This window comes from Pongo pygmaeus, chromosome 2 (genome assembly GCF_028885625.2).
Source record: "Pongo pygmaeus isolate AG05252 chromosome 2, NHGRI_mPonPyg2-v2.0_pri, whole genome shotgun sequence".
In the NCBI taxonomy this organism is placed as follows: Eukaryota; Metazoa; Chordata; class Mammalia; order Primates; family Hominidae; genus Pongo; species Pongo pygmaeus.
The window spans coordinates 202,908,454-202,929,639 of NC_085930.1; the positions used below are offsets into that span (position 1 = coordinate 202,908,454).

A 21,186-nucleotide genomic window follows, 5' to 3' on the forward strand; every position below is an offset into this window, starting at 1 on the left:
TTACAGGTATATACACATGTGAAAACTTATCAAGACTTTAAATATGTACAGTTTATTGTAAGTTAATGATACTTCAGTCAAGCTATTTTTAAAAACAATATTAGATTTGGTGCTTTTGATACTTTTTTTTATTTCAGGGAGGAAATCCTTCAACAGTCTTTGTGGGAAAGAGTATCAACTCATGTGATTGAAAACATCTACCTTCCAGCTGCACAGACCATGAATTCAGGAACTTTTAATACCACAGTGGATATCAAGCTTAAACAGTGGACTGATAAACAACTTCCTAATAAAGCAGTAGAGGTTAGGATATAATTTAATTAAATGGGTAAGAAGCATTATCTGAAGGGAGTAGGAGCTGTGAATTTTAGATTTTATTCCCATCACAGCCTCTATCTATCTTTTGGGTCTTTAAATCTCATTTATTCTTTATTCCTCATCTCTGTTTTGGGACTAACCTTAATGTTGCTACCAGTTACTACGGTTATAAAAATTTACTAATTGGTATGATGTTGGCCTGAGGGTATTGGTACTTCTTCCAAAGACAATATTTAACAAGCAAATTTTGCTTGAATGTGAAATAGTTGCTTGAGTATTTGCTTGAATGTGAAATATTTTGAACATTTTCTGTGGATTCTGTGGATTATAGAGATTCCATAAAGAAAATACTTAATAGATCAAGCATTTTATCTGAGCTCAGTTATACTTAAATTATCATTTTCTTAGTTAGGATCCTGACAGAAGATTAAACTAGGAATTATTTTTAAAAAAAAAAAAACTACCTTAAAGAATCTATTTCTGCTACCATGTATCTTGGCTTTATCACTTAATAGCTGTGTGATCCTTTGCTGGTTGCTTAACTTTCCTATGTGTTTTTCGTCTGTAAAATGGTGACAATAATGTTGAGTACCTCACAGGGTTGTTATAAGGATTAAGTAAGTAATTATATGTAAAAGACAATGCCCAGTCCATGGTAAATGCTCAGGAAATGGACCTGCTGTTATTATGATCATCATCTGAATTGATCCGTCATGTATATCACTCCATAAACAGTGATTGTTCAAGCTAAGAGTCGGTGTGTCCTGTGCTTCTGTGTGAGGTTGCTTACAAAATTGAAGTCAATGTTAAAAATAATTTTGTTCTTCATACCTATCTTAAAGGCAGTGTCAGTTTCTAATTATTCAGATGTGATTTCACCCCTTTCCTATCTTGCTCCAGTCTTGTCTTCCTTACCTCTGTTCTCAATTTCTTCAAGCCCCTTTCTAAGAACTCTAGCAGCCTCCCTGCCTAAGTTGCACGTTGCTGAGCCCTGGCAGTTCTTGACACATTTACCCCTGAAGAAATTAGAGAGCTGCTGCTACCCCTTCAGTAGCTCTCATTGCTGGCACTAACATTTTTTCTGCGCCCTGTCCCATGATAGGATATTTTCACATCCTAAGGTTCAAGCAGTGGAAGTGGTTATAAAAGCATCAATGTTTCTTTCCACTGCTGCTTTCTGTCCCTCAGCACTAGGTGTCGTGGAAAGAATGTAGATATGGGGAGAAGGTCAGGAGACATGGATCTTAATACTCACCCCACCGCTCACTCCATATTTTTGGACAGTCACTTTTCTTTATGTTTAAAATGAGAGGGGGCTAAAATCCAGCATTAAAAAGCCCACTTAGTTATAAGTAGATTTTGTTCTTCACTATTTTTTGACACTGCTCTTCCTTTCACTGTTCAGATCATTAGGAGTTAGCCATAATACAAAGCTGAATACTCTTCAGCTGTGTTTGACAGTGTTGGTGCACTGCTTCATATCTTTGCTTAAAGACAAAGCTGTGAAGATGACTGAATCATTAAGACATTTTAAACTTTTTGCAATGTAAAAGAAGCAGGGAAACTCATGTCTTAGAGGTTGAAATAAATAAGTGAACTAACTTGGGTGGCAGGCTTAGAATACATACCTTATCTTGAAGAGACAGCCCTGTTCAGCTACAGTAGGTGGTGTCATGTAGGAATATGGGTATACCCTTCTCAGTTAGTTCAAGAGAAGCTGTAAATGCAGACTTTTATATGAAATCTCTCAATTTTTAAATATTGGCATGCAATTTTAAAAATGAGAACCACTATGCATGTCTAGCAAAACATATCAGGAAGCCATGTCTGTCCTCAGCAATCCATGTGAGACCTCTGCATCATAGTTTATATTTGCCTTTTTGTTAATGTAGTTTCACATATATTTTCTGATAAGCTGATTTATTTATCACATCTGTTTGGCTTGAGCTCGTGTTATTTTTCATGTTAAACATTAAAATATATAGTAATAATAAAGCTTTTTACTTTCAAATAATTCTAGGTTGCTTGGGAGACCCTACAAGAAGAATTTTCCCGCTTCATGACAGAACCCAAAGGGAAAGAGCATGATGACATATTTGATAAACTTAAAGAGGCCGTTAAGGAAGAAAGTATTAAACGACACAAGTGGAATGACTTTGCGGAGGACAGCTTGGTATGTTGTTTGTATACTGGGGTATCAGCCTATTTTTATATAACTTCTCAAATTGATACTTTTTCATAGGAGACTTTTTATATGACTAAATTACATTCTGAATTTAAAATGATCAAGTAGAGAAACAGATTTATGATCTGTAATCTGCCCTTTAATATTTCCCTGCCCTTCTAAAATCACCTGTTGCTGTTTCTTTCTTGGCTGTCATTTCAGAAAAAAGTAAAACTTTGCAGTAAACAGACTGCTAAACTTCTACAAATGTCATCTATTAGCCATTTTATGGGCCTGTCTGTAGACAGGTGCTTCTAATTTTACCCTCTGTGGCAATGAAAGGAACTAAATGCGTTGGTTTTCAGTGGATTATAAAATGTTAGACGCCTGAAATCATAACACCAACTACCATGTATTGAATGCTCACTATGTGCCAGGAACTCTGCTAGGTATTTTGCAAGCATTATTTGATTTAATTCTTAACTACTCCTGTTATTGTCATTGACAGAGCTGGGATTCAAGCCCCTCTCTAATGGCAAAGCCTGGTTCCTGACACCACCTGATAAATCTTTTGTTATGTAGAATGCTCTCGCTACCAAAATCAAATCTGTTAAGTGCCTGCTGTGCTCAGAGTTACTAGAGGTGTTGTTGAATTACAGGATTGAGCGATTTTATGGGAAAATGCAGAGCTGGTTGTGATTAGCTGGTTGTAATTATAATTTTGTTTTAAAGAAATGTTTGTCTTTATGGCTGGACATGGTGGCTCACGCCTGTAATCCCAGCACTTTGGGAGGCCAAGGCGGGTGGATCACCTGAGGTTGGGAGTTCGAGACCAGCCTTACCAACATGGAGAAACCCCGTCTCTACTAAAAATACAAAATTAGCTGGGCATGGTGGTACATGCCTGTAATCCCAACTACTCGGGAGGCTGAGGCAGGAGAACTGCTTGAACCCGGGAAGGGGAGGTTGCAGTGAGCTGAGATCGTGCCATTGCACTCCAGCCTGGGCAATAAGAGCAAAACTCCTTTTCAAAAAAAAAAAAAAAAAAGAAAACCATATTTATTCTTGTTTAATGCCTTATTAAGACTGGCTTACTGAGAAAATAGTTTCATTTTTATTCATCCAAAAGTTATAAAATTTGGAAGCCAATTTTCAACTGTAATAAATAACTTTTATGATTTTATAGACCTTTTAAGTGTCTACCTTATTACTTTTTTCATTACTGTTAACACTGGGAATAATGGTTATTAATTTTTTTCTCCTCATTTTTGAAATGGCTAACATAGGTCATATGGCAAAAAGGAGAGATGAACATGATCTGAATTATTAAGCCCTGAATTTTAGGTTTCTAGATGTTGCATTTCATGTAGTTATATTTGTAATATTTTGTATAATGTAAATGTGTAATATTTTGTATAATGTAAATGTGTAATATTACCCACGCACCCCATATGGTTAGTTTGTTTAATTTGGACCAGGAGAGAATCTCCACTCTTTATTTTTTAGATAGCAAACTAACAAATAAGTAGGAAAGTAAGAGGAGCTTATGCATTTTTATGGGAAGGATATATTTTTATGCTGGTTTATATACATGGTTATTTTTCCATATTTATTATACTGTCAATTTGAATAAAACTACTAAAATGATGAGATGTCAAACAAGTTGGCTTTTTCTTTTCTTGTTATTTTTAGAGGGTTATTCAACACAATGCTTTGGAAGACCGATCCATATCTGATAAACAGCAGTGGGATGCAGCTATTTATTTTATGGAAGAGGCTTTGCAGGCTCGGCTCAAGGATAGTAAGTAGAGACACGGCTTATTGAGTTCTGAGTTCACAGTGGTGAAGGAGTCATCCAACTTTAGTGAACATTTGTAGAAATATATTTAACATTTCAAAGTCTTTGTCATTAATACTATAGTTCAATATTATTTGTGAAATTTTTTTAGTCAACTGCTTTGTAGCTACTAAAACCAATGAATAAAATGGACACATGATGCTTATATGCACATATATTCTATAAAGCTATAATGGAGAATATTTTAGTATGTTTGTTACTGTACTTATAGGAATTTTATAAGCAATTATACTTTTAGGTATCATAAACACATATATAATTAAACTCTTACACATGTGCCATATCAGTCATGTGGGTTTTTTCCTTTATTTCAACTGCCTTCATATGATACAGCACTTTGAAATAGTTAAGAAAGCAAGACCATTATTAGCTATAATTTGTGTACAGGTAAGTGATAAAATTCTTGATAAATTAATTTTTTTTTTTCTAGCTGAAAATGCAATTGAAAACATGGTGGGTCCAGACTGGAAAAAGCGATGGTTATACTGGAAGAATCGGACCCAAGAACAGGTAAAAATAAACAAGTCTCTAGTCTTAAGATGATATAATTTTGTTCATTTTAATTCAGGCATTAAAATATAACCTTTTTGTGGCTCTAGACCAGTCTCAGGAATTTTAAATATTTTATATCATACTTTCTAAAATATATTGAATCTTTAGAATAAAGAATAAACTACATAAGAAAGTTTTTTTTAAGTGAAGTAGCCATGTTGTTAAAAGACAAGAGATGAAACATGCCCCTTTTGTGGTTGATTACTTTGTTCATTTCAATTCCCTGTTTGAGGTAAAAAGGAAGATTAAAGTTATGAACAGGCCAGGCATGGTGGCTCATTCCTGTAATCACAACCCTTTGGGAGGCCAAGTCAGAGGAATCGCTTGAGTTCAGGAGTTCGAGACCAGCCTGGGTAACATAGCAAGACCTCCTCTTTACTAAAAGTCAAAAAAAATTAGCCAGGTGTGGTGGCACATACCTGTTAGCCCAGCTACTAGTGAGGCTGAGGTGGGAAGGATTGCTTGAGCCTGGGAGATCGAAGCTGCAGGGAAAATAACTTGTGAATAGAAAAAAATGTTAAGGTTTTCAGAGGATGTACAATGAATATGATTGGTGGGGAAAGATACAATTTTTTTGCCTTATTTTATTATCTTATCTATATCTACCATTAAAGTCCCTACCCCTCACCTCCACCCCGTTCATTCCTTTCTGATTCTTATAGCTTCTTTTCCTATCTAGCATTCAGTATTATACCACTGTCTCATTCCTTGTTCATTCCTTAAATGAAAGAATCTAAATAGAATATAGAATCTAACTACATAAATTAATGACATAATGAAGATGAAAAAGATTTAGCATCCAATCCATTTTCTTTTCTTGTTTGCTTTGTTCCTTGAATTCATTTAGAGAAAGGAGATCAAGTAATGGAAAAATAGAGGAGACAAAGAGAATAAAAATTGACCAAATGAGATGTCCCTATTTCTTTACTTTATATTTTCATTTTCATTTTAAATACAGTTAATTGTATAATCTATATCCTGTTTTTTTCCTAGTTTCCCATATTTCTTGTTTCATAAGTTCTCTATCAGTTGTGAGTCTCAACTTCCCTCAAAATAATGAAGAGACAGTCTCTTTCTCTGTTTTTTTTTTTTTTTTTTTTTTGGTAATGACTTTTGTGAAAAATGAGCCATTAAGAGACTGAAGCGAAGCTGAGGAAGCAGACAGTTAGTTATTGGGTTATGCATGTGTTCAGGGTGCATTGGTTATCTCTGCTCTACAGATGGGCTGAGAGAAGGAGGTCTGTCAGAAGAGAATTTCTAGAGATCCTTCCAAGGTTTCTGACTTTGATAGAGGAAGATGCATTGATTAGAAAGAGCTGCTGTAAGGGAGATAAACTGCAAAAGAAAAATGGTATCTGGTCTTCAAGGCTTACTGATATTAGGCCTAAAGTCTCTAGAACAATTGGTGGCAGAACTTGCCTCAGCAACTGACTGGTGGTAAATGTGCTTTGGCCAAACACTCTCTGAAAGAAATGATTCCTGCTCATAAGTTATTTTTGTCAGGAACTTAAACCCATAGGGGAATCCCTTCAAGAGAAGCAAAGGAGTTCGCTTTAAAGTCAGTGCAAAGGGTCTGTAAGCCTAGAAGAGGAATCTGGAAACCCTTGAGAGAAGAGCCTTCTCCCTGCAGGATTTCAGGGCAGCATGTGTGAGACCCAGGTTGACTGTAGAACAGAGGCCATAATTTGGAATATAGAAGGGAGGGGCATCTGAATCACCCGGGGAGGAGCTTATATATATTGTTTTGTTTTTTCCTTCAAAAGCTAGCCTCATGTCAGGCTCACTGAGTCAAGCTCTCCTTCTCTATCCTTTCTATCCCTCCCACTCCCAGTTGAAAACAAGTGTTTTCAACCTCATACCTGGAGGTTACAGTGAGACATAGATTCTAGCAGAGGTTGAGAATATCCCTAAGTCTCACATTGTAAGTTTACTTAGCTGAATGACAGGATTTGGCAGGAAAAGAAGCTTAAAGATGAGAAATCCATTCTCTGAAAAGTATTTTGTGCTTTTGTGTTTCTTTTGTTTGTTTTCTAGGAAAATTCATCCCTTTGAAACATTCTCACCTTGTTTAAGCCAAACTAATGGAAATTGTGGTCAGGATAGATCCAAGAGTAGTTCTCTCTTCTAAGGGCCAAGTGTGGTGACAGTCAAATGATGGGTACAAAGGGGGAAGTAAAACACGAGGCAGGATGAGCTTGGGAACACCATTACCAGCAATTTCCTTTCCATCTCAGACTGAATGGTACATGTTTAAGCAAATAGTGAACTTTCTCTTTATCAAATGCTCTTTTTTCTAAAGTGTTAGTTTTCAGAGAGTATTAATTAGTAGTTCCATTTACAAGTTAATTGTTTGCATTTATGTGTTAATCTTGTCTACTCAGATTTCATAGCTGTGATAGAGTTTGGGGCAAAAAAAAAAAAACAGTTTCATAGCTGTGATAGATTTTCTAGTAATTTATTTAGGGTAATGATTGAATTTAAAGCTAGTTTCTTCTATCATACAATTTTGAGTGGAGGTTTGAAAAATGACAAGATTAATTTAACACAGTATAAGAATCTTGTTATCAAACATAACTAGTGTATGTACGTTTTCCTCCTTTGGTAAAGAGATTATGAATAATTACAGAGAAGAGACTGGAAGTGAATTTAAGAAGGTTAGATACCTCACAGGAGCAGTCTGAAGTGCCATTTTTTATGAAAAGGCTTTTTAAAAATCAAACTATGCATTTTATATTTATTGGAAAAGAAACATGTCAACAGGTTTAAGTCCTTACAGTAATCTCATTCTCAAGTATAGTTCGTAGATATGAAGCATTTTAGAACATCAGCTCTTCCCATGCATTCAAGGTGCTTTTTCCTAGATTCAAATTATACCCTATGGTCAAGAAAGAAAGAAGATACATGGTAAGATTCCTGGTGCTGTAACTTCCACAGGAAAAACATTTCAGCAAAAGTAAACACATAACAAGTAGGGCTAATCTCTGGGGTTTTTCTCTTCTCATAAGGCAAATTGTTCTGCATTCATAGGCCATTTACTATATTCATAAGCCAGGGTGCTGTGTTCTTTCTTGTGTTTCTTTCTCGTTTGTTATAATTAAGCTTGTGTTATCTTTTATGCAATAGTAATATATTTATTAAAATTGAGACTGTTTTTCAAGCGCCAAATTATGAACCGTCTAAACACAGTCCTTTTTTAAACATTTTAAAGTGTGTTCACAATGAAACCAAGAATGAATTGGAGAAGATGTTGAAATGTAATGAGGAGCATCCAGCTTATCTCGCAAGTGATGAAATAACCACAGTCCGGAAGAACCTTGAATCCCGAGGAGTAGAAGTAGATCCAAGCTTGGTAATAAATACTGCTGAGAAGCAGGAATCTGCTTCCTTAATATTTGTTTCTTGCAGTAAATGTTACTACATGTGTTAGTTAGATATTTAAGTGCTTAATTTGACTTTTGTTGTGTACATTTGCTGACAGTAAAAGCTTAGTCATTTTGATTGCGTGAAGAGAAGGAATTTTATTCTCCGTATTGCTTTTTTAAGGGTAATGCTTTAATTTGTAAATGGAGAAATTTACTTTGGCAAGTTCAATGGTCAACAGTCAGTTCATGCAAAATGGATGAAACCGACCTAGACCTTTGCCCCACGTCACACTGTTTCAGATTGCAAAATAGAATTTCTGTTTAAAAATGGCATATATATGTGTTTTTGTGTGTGGTTTACGGTCAAATGTAACTCAATTAGATGTGAGTGGATTCAGAAAAAATAAAAATGTTGTTTTTATTAAATTGGATACGACCATTGCATTCTTTCTCCATTTTCCTCTTTTGTTAGTGTGAGAATAAAAATAGTCTACACTTTAGGCTACTTTTTGCTTACCTTCATGATGCTTTTTTGAGGGTGAATTTTAAAAAATACTTTTGGGCCCACGTTTTTTAAAAAATACATTCTCTATTGCTTAGTTAAGATGTAAGGAATTCTAAAAGCTCCTTATAATATTAGCTTAAGTGAACACAATTAGAAAAATAAGTCTAGTGGGGAAAGCAATCATTAACAAATTTCAAAGCCACACAAACTCTTTTAAAGATTATGTGCTATTTATGTTTCTGTACTTGAGGGATGAGTATACTTATTTTAAATTCCACCAGAGGTCAGAACAAGTAAAAAAATAAAAATAAAATTGGCAAAAAAATAAAAATAAAATTGGTAAAACTCAAAGCAGTTATATATATCTAGCATTATTTATAAATTGAAAATGAGATGAAAGCTAATGATTACATGAGCTGTTTGAGTTGAATGTGGATTTAGGTTTTATTCTTGTTGGTCCCAGCTCTCGTTAACAATAAGTTATATTCAGTTTGACGCTTTTAAACGTTCTGTGGCACGTTGGTGAATACAGTAGGAGGGATTGTCTCTTCAGAGTGGTATAGAAGAGATGTTACGTGATTTTTTTAAGTTTTTGCTCATGTCTTAGGCAATGGATTGACTGTATGTCTTAATTAGTTTCTAAGACCAAGAAAACCTTAGGTTTTTTAAGTGACAGTTCGTTCAGTGCACTTTGCAAAGTTACAAAATAAGTAGCAAAGTACCACGAGAAGAATATTGCATGGACTAAATGTCAGGACATGTGAATTCTAGTGTATTTCCGTTATATTAGCTAATAATATGTCCTTTAATAATTGATACCACTTTTCTGACCTCACTTTCCTCATCTGTCAGAAGGGGTTGATGTTTGTTCTAGTTAACATTATTGTTGTTTTGCTCAAAAAAGGACAGAGGGTATTAAAGAATATTGGACGCTCAGACTATCTAGTAATAAAGTGATAGGGATCATATTGGTATGGTAGCAGTAAAATTTTATAAACAGAAAGGAAATGTTGAGTTGATAGACATGATCTGAGACCATCTTCTTAAGTTCTAACTCTGTTTTTAGATAAGGCTTTCAACCTCTTTCTGCATTGGTTTCCTCACCTGTAACTAGGGGAAGTTAATACCTACCCTGTCTACTCCACAAGATGATTATTTGATTAGAATAACAGCATTTGCTGAAATCATTGCTAATTTTTAAGTACATAAACTGGTAATGGGTCAGAGTAGTAGTAAATCTAATCTTGGTCTTAAAAAAAGTAAGTGAATAAAAAAATTTGAATACCTGTGTAAAGAATAACCTTGCTTTTGCTTTTAATTAACTTTTTTGGTAAGTAAATTTTTTGTACAACTTCTCAGTGTGGTTGATCAACATGAAGAATATACAGTAACTCTGGGCTTTGTTTTCTTTTCTCATTTTAGATTAAGGATACTTGGCATCAAGTTTATAGAAGACATTTTTTAAAAACAGCTCTAAACCATTGTAACCTTTGTCGAAGAGGTTTTTATTACTACCAAAGGCATTTTGTAGATTCTGAGGTAAGGTTTCCAAAAACAAAGAGAAATATTTTTAAGCAACAGTTGTTAAAATATGCTTAAAAGTAAACTTTAGCTTAAGCATTAATTTTAAGTCCTTTGATCATCTGGGGAAAAAAAGTATGTGTTATTTATAAAGAATAATCTAACTCTTATCTTTTCAAAGATATTTTGCCACTTTGTTCGTAATACATGCATATTATCCCCAATGCTTGTAAGAATGTGTGAATATAAATAGTAAAAAAAAAAAAAAAAAAAAAGTAACAGGAGATAGTCCCTTATTCCCTGACCTGTAAGAATTTTAGTTAACATTTTTATGTATTTCTATTCAACTTTTTCTGTACACAGGGAGACAGACAGACAGGGAAAGAGAAAGTGTGTGTCTATCTGTGTGTGTAACATAACCATCCATTTGCATAATGGAAATCATACTGCAAAACAATTTTTATCATGCTTTTTTCAGGTGTCAATTATTTCTTCATATCACTAAATCTTGTTTTAAATAATCATAAAGTTCTTGTATTAAATGATTCATAATTTAAAGTAACCCCTAGGTGGCAGCAGGCTGATATGTTTTCAGCATTTTCTTACAAGCAAAAATGCTTTTAAATATCCTTTTGAAAAAGCTCAGTTAATCGACAGTCTTATTTAATTGAGACTTCTAACATGCTGTTCTTTTGTTTTCAGTAGATGAAAATAAATTTGTATTTAAATGCACCTAATTAAAAGTGGCAAGTTTTTTTGCATAATTTTAATTGTAGAGGGAACTTCTTTCTATAGAAACTTCTGTAGAAAGAAGAAACTTCTGTAGAAACTGCCTTCTGTAGAATAAGCTTCTTTTTAAATACATCAATTTATTTTCACACAGCTGAATTTTAAAAATGGCTTGAGTACAGACTCAAAGAAAAGAGGTTAACCTAAGGACGTATTTAAGATAAACATGGTTACTGAAACTAAATATAAAAGGAGGGTATATGCTATGAATTTCAACTTACATACAATGTAATGGAATTTGCTACTACTCAAGCTTATTTGCTTTGTCATTAGAATTGAAACAAAGCTATCTAGGTGTCAGACAGATATAAGCCAAATTATGCAGAATTTCATGGCTCCGTGCAGAAAGGATTCTGTAGCTTACATCTACAGTATATGCATTAGGTAAATCTGGGTACTTTTTAAGCTTAGGACGTACTGGTTCTAGTAGTTGTATGTGTTTATGATTATAGTTTTCATTTTAACTTTGCATCTGGTAATCTTAGTTACTTAATATTTCAGTTGGAATGCAATGACGTGGTTTTGTTTTGGCGTATACAGCGCATGCTTGCTATCACCGCAAATACTTTAAGGCAACAACTTACAAATACTGAAGGTAAGCCACATAGGGACTGCAGTCTTATTTTGACATTAAAAAATAATACTGGTAATATCCATATTTAATAGAAGGATTCCAAAATACTTCCCAAAAATAGATTTATTAGAAAAACTGGCCAGGTGTGATAGCTCATGCCTGTAATCCCAGCATGTTGAGAGGCCGAGGCAGGAAAACCACTTGAGGCCTGCAGTTTGAGACCAGCCTGGGCAACATTGCAAGACTCTCTCTCTACCAAACAATAAAATAAATTAGCCGGGCATAGTGACACACATCTGTAGTTCTAGCTGCTTGGGAGGCTGAGGTGGGAGGATCACTTGAGTCCTAGGATTTTGAGGCTACAATGAGCTATGATCATACTACTTGCACTCTAGCCTAGGTGACAGAGTAAGACCTTGTCTCTTTAAAAAAAAAGAAAAAAATTATTATTTGCTTTTTAAATAAATCATAATTGGAAAAGATGGGTGATAAAACATACCAGGAGTTTATTTTCATTGCATGAAACTCTGTTGGGAATGGACTCCTAGGTATCACTTAGTTTTTTGGGAAATCTGCGCTTCCATTAAAGTGTATAGCTTAAGAATATGACATTCTCTGAGACTATATAGGTTTCATGCTGATAAAACTACTGTATAACAGAGATTTTCTATGACTATGAAAAGTATTAACTTAGCAATAGTTCTAACGTGATAAAAAATTTACTCTCCATATATAGGTTAATTTTATCATCTTTATTCATTTATAAAAACGATGCTTCTCAGGTTTTTTAACTTTCTTTAAACAGTTAGGCGATTAGAGAAAAATGTTAAAGAGGTATTGGAAGACTTTGCTGAAGACGGTGAGAAGAAGATTAAATTGCTTACTGGTAAACGCGTTCAACTGGCGGAAGACCTCAGTAAGTAGTTCTTACTGCCCTCTACCTTACTACCTTTCCACCTTTCCCATTTCCATTTGTTTGTTGATCCATTTAATCTCAAACTTACAGAAAAGTTACAAGGAATTGGGCTGAGCACGGTGGCTCACGCCTGTAATCCCAGCACTTTGGGAGGCCGAGATGGGTGGAAAACGAGGTCAGGAGATCAAGACCATCCTGGCTAACACAGTGAAACCCTGTCTCTACTAAAAATACAAAAAACTTAGCCAGGTGTGGTGGTGGGTGCCTGTAGTCCCAGCTACTTGGGAGGCTGAGGCAGGAGAATGGCGTGAACCTGGGAGGCGGAGCTTGTGGTGAGCCAAGATCCTGCCACTGCACTCCAGCCTGAGCGACAGAGCGAGACTCTGTCTCAAAAAAAAAAAAAAAAAAAAGTTACAAGGAATTTTTTTCTTCTCTGAACTATTTGAGAGTAAGTTGCTGACCTTAAGTCCTATCACTTCCAAGTAGGTTCATGTATAGTTCTTAAAAACAGATTTTCTCATAGCAACCGAACACTGATAAATTACAATATCTAATTCTCAAACCCCTTTCAAGTTTCACCCGTTGTCCCAGTATTATCCCTCCATATAACAAGATGTCCCAGGCTCAATACCTGACCCAGCTTCCTTTTTTTGAAGAACGGTGTTTAGAAATGGAGACCTAGAAATTATATATGCTGTTATTGGAATATCACTGTTCCCTGGTTTCTCAGTGGAAAGAACTAGGAAGTAAGTGTTGTGTATGTTTGTGTGTGTGCAGGTGAATATACACACACTGACATCTGTATTCCTAAATCATGTGTATATTTATTTATTAAAAACTGTGATTTGATGCTGATACTTCCCATTTTAATCCAGCATTACAAGGTTTGTTCTAGTGTTCTCCCTTTCGATATTTGTCACTCCCTTTCCTGATAGAAAACGGACTTCTAGTATCCTTAATATATTTTCATATTTTGGTCAGTCCTCCTATGCATAACCCAACTTGAATGAAGATATGTCCTTTTCCATTGCAGAAATGTTCTTTTTCCCCAGCTCGGACTCAACACTACACACCAGGCCACCACATGGCGCTGCACCCAGCATTGCCACTTCTTTTACCTTGTCTGGGCTCTGACATCCGTGCCAGGTTGCTCTTCTTCATGGAGTCGTTTTTACTGAGCTCTGCTCTGACGCTTTGTGCCAGGTGCCTCCCCATCTCATCCTTCCCACCTGCTAGCCCCTGCCCAACCCCAGACAGGTTCCCTTCTCACCTGAAGCCAGACCATGCCTTTGTGGAGATATCCTCTTTACCCTGCCTGTGCTTCGCCAGCCTGCACCAGGCCACCCTCCTGCACAGATACTCTCCTCATTACTGGACCAGGCTACCAACAGCCCCATGTGAACCCATTGTAACCCAGGTCAGGCATTAACACCTGCAGTAGGCTACCATGGCTTCCCCTTCCCACCCTCCTAGCTTGGCCCTACTAATAATCACTTTGTCACTGTTTGGGGGAGATATTTGGTTCTTTCTTGTAGGTTCCTAGCTTTAAGATAGGATTGCATACTAAAATTTACTTAGATCTTAGAGAACTCAAGGAAATCAGTGAAACATTATTGTTATTAAATAAAAATAAAATACCTGTAGTTGGTACCTCTGTTTGAGGCTATCTTGTTATAAGTTTCCTTTACTTCAGCTTCGTGTAACAAAGTATCTTTTTATTTCAACGTGTACTTAAATTTCCTGTCTTATTAGTTTTCTGATATTTAAAAGAAAAAAAAGATATCATTAATAAATTAAAAAGAAGTTCTGCAAATTTAAAAGCAGTTTCTAAGCTGAGTTGTAGGATTACAATACAATAGATAGGATCATCCTGAAGAAACCAGGCAGGGCTCTTCTATGTGATACCCTGTGCCTGCGCAGCATGCTCGCCCCTTGTCATCAGCCCTTGTGGTCCCATTCTCTCCCGCTAGTAATAATCTAAGCTCTGCATTGCTTTCTCCTTTCCTTTTCTTTCTTCCTTTACATATTCTTCTTTTGAAACATATCTCATTTTAACTTTTATTTTTATTTTCTGTCACTTTTGGTTTTTTCATGCCACCTTGGCAATATAGTTAAGTTTGTGCTAACGTAGAAGATAGTGCTCAAATCTGAATTGCCATTTACTACTAGCTGCGTCATCTTTGGCAGGGAATCTCCCAGAGCCTTAGCTTCTTTATTTGTAGAATGACTATTATAGTGGTTATTTCTCAGGATTGTTAAAATTACTTCCGCAAACATTTGCAAGTCCCTGGCTCATAATTTCATGCTAAATTAGTACCGTTACAGGAAGAGGTATATCATTGTCACAGTATATACAAATATATTTCTTTTATATCCCTCGTGATATAATTATCAAGACAGTGAAACAATTCAATGACTTTTACCAGCATAACACATTTTTAAGTGATTGGAAAACGATAAGTATCTTTTCTTATGTTTTTAATAGAGGCTTTGCAACCCCGTTACTCTCCACTCCCAATTTGATTATTTAAAGACAGTGGATTACTAACTCAGATATGTACACTGTCAAGCCAAGTTTTATGTTCTACTGCTGGTTTTCCTGAGAAAGCAGTCATATAACTCCCTTGAAATGATTTACTACTTTTTTTTTTTTAATCATTATTATTATTATTATACTTTAGGTTTTATGGTACATGTGCGCAATGTGCAGGTAAGTTACATATGTATACATGTGCCATGCTGGTGCGCTGCACCCACTAACTCGTCATCTAGCATTAGGTATATCTCCCAATGCTATCCCTCTCCCCTCCCCCAAACCTAGGCATTACCATTCAGGACATAGGCATGGGCAAGGACTTCATGTCTAAAACACCAAAAGCAATGGCAACAAAAGCCAAAATTGACAAATGGGATCTAATTAAACTAAAGAGCTTCTGCACAGCAAAAGAAACTACCATCAGAGTGAACAGGCAACCTACAGAATGGGAGAAAATTTTCGCAACCTACTTATCTGACAAAGGGCTAATATCCAGAATCTACAATGAACTCCAACAGATTTACTACTTCTGTACATATAAAATTATAATGGTGTTAATGTACCAAATAATGTCCTTGGAAGGAAGGGTTTTGCCAGTGACTCAGCTGCATCAGTCACCCTCAAGGAGATGAGCCATGACTTTTCCATTAGTTGGAAAAGAGTCTGGAGAGTGCCTTTTCCTTACTGTTTATCTTTGGTCTGACACTTGGGAATAGGAATAGGGTCATGGATACTTCAGCCAGAAAACTTTCAAAATTCAAGTTATTAATGTATTACAAGGATCAAAGTTTCTAGTATAGCCTGTTCAATTAGAACATAGTGTGTTGGTTGATTGGATTTGGAGAAAGGGAGTCAATCAAGTTTTTACTACAGTTTCAACATGTTACAGAATATTGTATAGATTGTTAAAATGTTGATGCATTCATATTTTTTGCCAGTTTTAAGTTTGTACAATTTTAAATCATTTCCTTACTTTGGAGACTCCCCCCCACCTTTTTTTTTTCTTTCGAGATGGAGTCTCGCTCTGTTGCCCAGGCTGGAGTGCAGTGGCGCGATCTCAGCTCACTGCAAGGCGGTTCTCCCACCTCAGCCTCCCGAGTAGCTGGGACTACAGGCGCCCGCCACCACGCCTGGCTTATTTTTTGTATTTTTAGTAGAGACAGGGTTTCCCCATGTTAGCCAGGATGATCTCGATCTCCTGACCTCATGATCCACCCGCCTCGGCCTCCCAAAGTGCTGGGATTACAGGCGTGAGCCACCATGCCCGGCCCTGACTGCCCTTTAAGATGAGTACATAAGTAGTAGTAATACATTTTTCTTTCACATCCTGGAGAAGATATACTATGTTCACTATTGAAATGAAACCATAAAACTAGAGTTAGGAAGATTGAAGAAATGAAAAAGGAGCTCACATGATTTTGTCTCAGGAGAGGCTGTTCCAGGATTCTTTGGAGATACGGTGGATTCCATAGCTGGAGCAGGGAAAGGACAGGATGAGCCTATGGGTGTAGAAAGGAAGGGAGTGCTTGAAAGATGATGAGATGTCAGCAGGTCACAGAAACCCTCTGAAGGAGGCTCCAGCTGGCCAGGCTGGGGACAATTTGGGCCCCAAAATAATGACAGTAACAAATTGTAACTCATTGAATGAAATAGGAATCCATACATTGCTAATTATATAAATAAGGGAATAAAACCAGTGATGCAAAAAGGGATGTTTATGTCATCACGCAAAATATGTTCACAGAAAATATGTACTAGTTAAAAGAGGGAAAAGAGTAACTTTACAGTGGATGAAGCCTGGCAATCATCACTTTAAGCAAGTGGTCAGAGTTAATATTATCAGTAATGGTCAAATCAAAACCATATGCCATCCTCTAAAATGCAAGAAGACTCCTGAAGTACTTCTAGTATCTTCTTACCAAAGATGTAGAACTTAAATGCAGTCATAACAATACATGAGACAAACCCAAGTTGGAGCACAGTCTGCAAAATAACCGGCCTGTGATCTTCAAATGCATCAAGATCACGAAAGACAAGGAAAGAGTGAAGCGTTGCTCCAGTTGGAAGAGACTTAAAACTAAATGCAGTATGTGATCCTAGATTGGATCTTTTTGCTCTAAGGACATTAATGGGCCAGTTAGTGAAATTTGAAGGGGATCCGAGGGTTCCATTGTAATAATATATCAGTGTTAATTTTTAAATTTTTAGTAAGTTGGGATTATTTTGGAAAATACTGTTATTCATAGCTAATACAAAGTAGAATATTTGGGGATGATAACGCATGATTGCAACAAATGTTTCGGGAAAAATATGATCTTTGTAGTGGTCTTGCAACTTTTCTGTAAGTCTAAAATTGTTTATGCATAACAGGTTAAAAAAAGATTAAATTTTGTTTTTATAACTAATAGTGGATTAGGGTCATGTGAAAGTACTTTAGAGAAAATGAGACTTTTGAGAACATCATCCCTGAAGACGTTGAAAGACTGAGTTACCTCATGGATAATTTAATAGGGTATGCAGCTGATTTTTCTACCTTAATTTCTTGTTTGCAGTATCTACCCATACTTAGAATTGTCTGGTGTTAAAATATGCCCATTGGGACTTTCATGAAATTCTTTTGATTTTGTAGAAAATTCAGTTTCAAAGGATTTTTTAAATAGATATTTTAAGTTTGGTGTCAACTTAGATAAAATCTATTTGGAGTCCCAGTGTAAGTTTTAGTAATGTGTCCAATCTGTTTATTGAAATAGACTATAACTTTAGAATACTTTCTCTGGAGACATGAAGATTGGTATGTTATAGCTCAATTCAAAGTTGTACTTTCTATTATGATCTATTTTATGATTCATAAAATCTATCTTATGATTGTCATAAGTGGAATTTGTTTTTTGCCCCATTCTACCTCAGAAACTAAGTATCTGGGCATCAATAACAATTGGTAGTAGTGTTTGCTGCTAAGCCGAGTTTCACCAGTACAGTGTGGAATTATTTTATTGTTTGTTCTGTGAACATTGTATCCGCTGTTTACCAGGTTATTGTGAGGTTTTGGACCTTCATAGAAATTGCTTGGAACTCTTGTTCACTAAAGCCTGTTACACTTTTTATTCTCTTTGCGTGTAATCAGAGACTTATTGATACTGACACATTCAAGGGGCATTATTGATCATTTAGATTGCTCTAAGACCTAAGGAGTCTTGGCCGGACGCGGTGGCTCACGCTTGTAATCCCAGCACTATGGGAGGCCGAGGCGGGTGGATCACCTGAGGTCGGGAGTTCGAGATCAACCTGGCCAACATGGTGAAACCCCGTCTCTGCTAAAAATGCAAAAATTAGCTGGGCATGTTGGCAGGCGCCTGTAATTGCAGCTACTCGGGAGGCTGAGACAGGAGAATCGCCTGAACCCGGGAGGCAGAGGTAGCAGTGAGCCAAGACTGTGCCATTGCATTCCAGCCTGGGTAACAGAGCGAGCGAGACACCATCTAAAAAAAAAAAAAAAAAACCTAAGGAGTCTTTTCTCCTTATTTTACAATAAATTCCTTTTGATTTTGTGTAAAAACTTGAAACTGTTTATGAGTGTAAAATAACATTTGAATACTTTTCTTGTGCCAGATATTAGGTTAAATGCTTTATGTGAATTTTCATTTGATTCTCACAACTTTTGAGTTAGGTAGTTATTTTTCTCATTTTACAGATGAAATGGAGGGTTAGAAACCCGTAGGTAGTAGATGCTAAAGCTGAGATTTGGGCCTGGGTCTTTTAACTACTGTGCCAAAATAATTTGAGAGGGAGGAAAAAACTCAAGCCTTTGGAAAATATGATTACATAAAATTGTCCTTTATATTGAGAAGCTTCCATAGTTACCAGTGTCCTTCACAGGGTTGATCAGAAAGACATACATATTAGTGATGATGATAATGATTAAGATAATCATTATTACCACAGGTACTTCCTATAATATAAGCATCTTTCAAATTGAGAACTTTGATAGAACATCTGAGTAAATGAACAGTACAGTGTGCATGAAACCACTAAGCAAACCAAGGGAAGTTAATTTTCTTTATATGACTTGTAAACATGTCTCTAGATATCCTTTATCAGATTCCACCATGGGTAAGTAGTGTCTAAGTTGCCCCATATTTAGAGTTTTTCAATGAGGTTGTGTTCCTACTTAGAATCCTAAAGTTCAGCTATAACAGATATATTAATAAAATCTGTAGAATCTTTAATTGAGCATAATGGTGGCTGTTATTTTAAGTTGAGGCTTTTTGTTGAGCTGGATTGAAAGTGCAACGTATTAGAAGTTGCAGTGTATTTATTCCTATTTCTTGTTCTTTATGTGAGAGAAGATATACTTTAGTAGACTGAATACTTCAGAGCTGTATCTCATTTACCAATAAAATGTGAAAACAGTAGTAAATTCCTTCACTTGGGCTACCATTGTGCAGGCCTATTTTAATGGTATAGTTTGATATCCTTAATGTTAAAAGCAGTATAGCTTAAAGAGGCTGATAAATTAGAATTTTCCAATATCCTCAGCTTTTTTTCCCTCCCACAGTTAATTTGCTCTGCTGACTCCCTACGCGAGGTGGCAACAGCTGGCCCTTTTACTGGAGCTTGCGGGGATTAGAGAGTCGGGCTCGCAGCAGCGTGCTCGGCCTCTTGCCTCTGTTGACTGTTCTTTATTGTTTGATGCCTGAGCATCTCCCAGACAGCGAGCAATTGTTTCTGGAAACTTAAAGTTTGTTTCTCTTGGGAGTAGACAATGCTGTTGGGGCTTGTCTTTGTGTTTCTTCGCTTTCCCAGTCTCCTCTTATCCTTCTTCCTGTGCTTTCTCTTGATAATTAGAAAGGAGCAAAGATACCACCTTTTTATTTAGGTCTGCGTGAGATTCTAAAACTTAGAAATATAGGCTATAGATGGAAGTTTCTTTTTTCAGTAAGCCACCTCAGTAACAAATCGTGTTTTAAATGAAAACTTTGTTCTTCATAATATCATTTAGTGAGAGAAAACAATGCATGAGTGTATTTTTGAAATTATGGTACTAAAAGGGAGCAGCAGCAAGGTGACCTAATACTGCCATTTTAAAAGCTAGGATTAGAAATGTATCATAACTGCTTAAATGTAAAAAGATCCTTTCACTGAATCCAAAATATAGTTCTGATTTATAGGATAGTTATAAGAAATCTCTATGCCATGTGGAAACATGAATAAAAAGTAGTCAGAACATAGCTAAATAGAACCCTGAGATAGGCAGAATGATTTTATTCTTCACATTTAGAAAAGAAAACATCAAGGTACCCTGGAACTTAATTTCTACAGTGACTTCACATTCCGACACTTCTCCCATACCTGCCATACCCCTGAGTGTTGTTACGGATGAGAATATTGTCTGCGAAGTAGTATGAGATGGAAATTTTCCTAGAAAGATTATTGTACTCAGAATTTGGAACTGAAAGTTGTAGAAAGGGGAAGTGATGTGTTTAAAACTGTTTGTGGAGGTGGGGCTCTGCCATGTGTATTTTGACAAAGCTGCACAGGTGATTCTTGCCATACCTGATTACCGTGTACCCACCTGTCCCTGAGCTGGCACTCCAGAGAGTTCTTTCAGTGCATAGCAAGACAATTTCTCATGCTATTAATTGGGATAAAATTGACATACATTCATTTGTAGAGTCTGAAACACAACGTCACTTTGGAAAATTTGGTGAGCAAGTTGAACTGCATCTGCACTAGTATGTTCTTTTTGTTTCTGTAGACTTAACCAAAGAAAATGAATTTTAAAGGAAGAGAGGGTGATACCAAGTTGTAGAATTCTAGGTATGTAGGTTCAGAGGAGATTTTTTTTTTTTTTTTAAGGAGAAAAAACCACCCAATCAAGAAGAATAGAGCAGGGTGCCCCGGAGAGAACGCATGAACTCGAAGCATCCCGGCAGCATCTTCCGTATCTCAATACTGTTGCTGTGTTTCTTGGGCTCTCAACACCATTTCCTCTCTCCTAGCTTTTAACACATCTCGAGGCAACCTTTTCCCTTTCTTTTTATGCACTTCTCTCACTGCATCTCTTCTATATCATCATCACTTCAACCTAACC

At 36.2% G+C, this 21,186-nt stretch overlaps 1 protein-coding gene across 5 annotated transcripts in view; it reads left to right on the forward strand.

Moving 5' to 3' along the window:
- Nucleotides 1-21,186, forward strand: part of OPA1 (OPA1 mitochondrial dynamin like GTPase) — a 101,681-nt gene that overhangs the window by 61,348 nt on the left and 19,147 nt on the right. For all 5 annotated transcript variants that reach the window (XM_054479924.2, XM_054479923.2, XM_054479925.2 and 2 more), the window contains 8 exons: nt 138-303; nt 2,339-2,491; nt 4,175-4,283; nt 4,771-4,850; nt 8,101-8,241; nt 10,182-10,298; nt 11,571-11,664; nt 12,449-12,559. In XM_054479924.2, coding sequence (XP_054335899.1) covers nt 138-303; nt 2,339-2,491; nt 4,175-4,283; nt 4,771-4,850; nt 8,101-8,241; nt 10,182-10,298; nt 11,571-11,664; nt 12,449-12,559 — 971 coding nt within the window. The remainder of the gene's footprint in view (nt 1-137; nt 304-2,338; nt 2,492-4,174; nt 4,284-4,770; nt 4,851-8,100; nt 8,242-10,181; nt 10,299-11,570; nt 11,665-12,448; nt 12,560-21,186) is intronic.